Source organism: Brassica oleracea, chromosome C3 (assembly GCF_000695525.1).
Source record: "Brassica oleracea var. oleracea cultivar TO1000 chromosome C3, BOL, whole genome shotgun sequence".
Taxonomy (NCBI): Eukaryota; Viridiplantae; Streptophyta; class Magnoliopsida; order Brassicales; family Brassicaceae; genus Brassica; species Brassica oleracea.
In genome coordinates this window covers 16,802,345-16,803,209 of record NC_027750.1, presented here as the reverse complement: position 1 = coordinate 16,803,209, position 865 = coordinate 16,802,345, and the positions used below count along the sequence as shown (strand labels likewise).

Below are 865 nucleotides of genomic sequence, written 5' to 3'. Positions count from 1 at the left end.
GTGAACCATATTGTCCTCGGAGATCACTATTTGGTCTTTGCAAATCGTGTTTGCATGTGTCCATGGTCTAGACGTGTTTGTCTACTGTCAAACTCTTTACTTTGGCGATTTATGGTTACCATTCGACCATGTTTCAATCTGGCCGATCCATGTCCGGTTCATATACCTCGTCTATACATTTGTACTATTTTTCTCATGAGTGTTCAAGATCAATGATCATTGCTGTGAGTTTTATAATCTCTTATTAAGTTATGGCTCTTTGGCCGAACACACTCATGGATCTCATATGTGGACATTGGTCTCTTTTGCCTTAGGTAATGCCGTACTCATTATTCTTTTTCATTCCTATCTTAATAATGATGATGGCGTCTCATGACCTCAGTTGCTGTGGATCATATCACACGCTAAGTATACATTATTAGGTCATGAATCTCGGCTTTCACGAGCTTATGGACTACAATACTTTATATCCGACAGGGAAGGATAGATTAAACATCTCCTCTTATCCTCACGACAAAGCCTTGGGGGAGTAAGTCATACAGCAGCAGTAAACTATTCTGCTATGCTGGATCCTTAAGGGATCTGATGTCGGATTGCAACCTGATGGTTGATCTTTTCTACTTGCTCGTGATCAAGAAGAATAAGGGCCAGACGCCTACAGATTTGTTCTGTATCAGTCTTCTAACCTCTTTTAGGTTTAGTATAAGCACAAGGAATATCGAATCTTTATAAATATATGGACTGTTATTGGATTGTCTTTTATACAACTCCAAGATCATGTCGTGATCAATTTATTTTACATACTATATGCAACTGCTTTTCAGTCCATGAATCATCTTAGGAACGAAGCTGTTCTTTCATCTTA

General features: G+C 38.6%; 1 protein-coding gene across 1 annotated transcript in view; it reads left to right on the top strand.

Moving 5' to 3' along the window:
* Positions 1-425: 425 nt before the first annotated feature.
* Positions 426-865, top strand: part of LOC106329997 (putative F-box protein At5g50220) — a 14,520-nt gene continuing 14,080 nt past the window's right edge. Inside the window, exon 1 of the mRNA XM_013768574.1 lies at positions 426-529. Coding sequence (XP_013624028.1) covers positions 426-529 — 104 coding nt within the window. The remainder of the gene's footprint in view (positions 530-865) is intronic.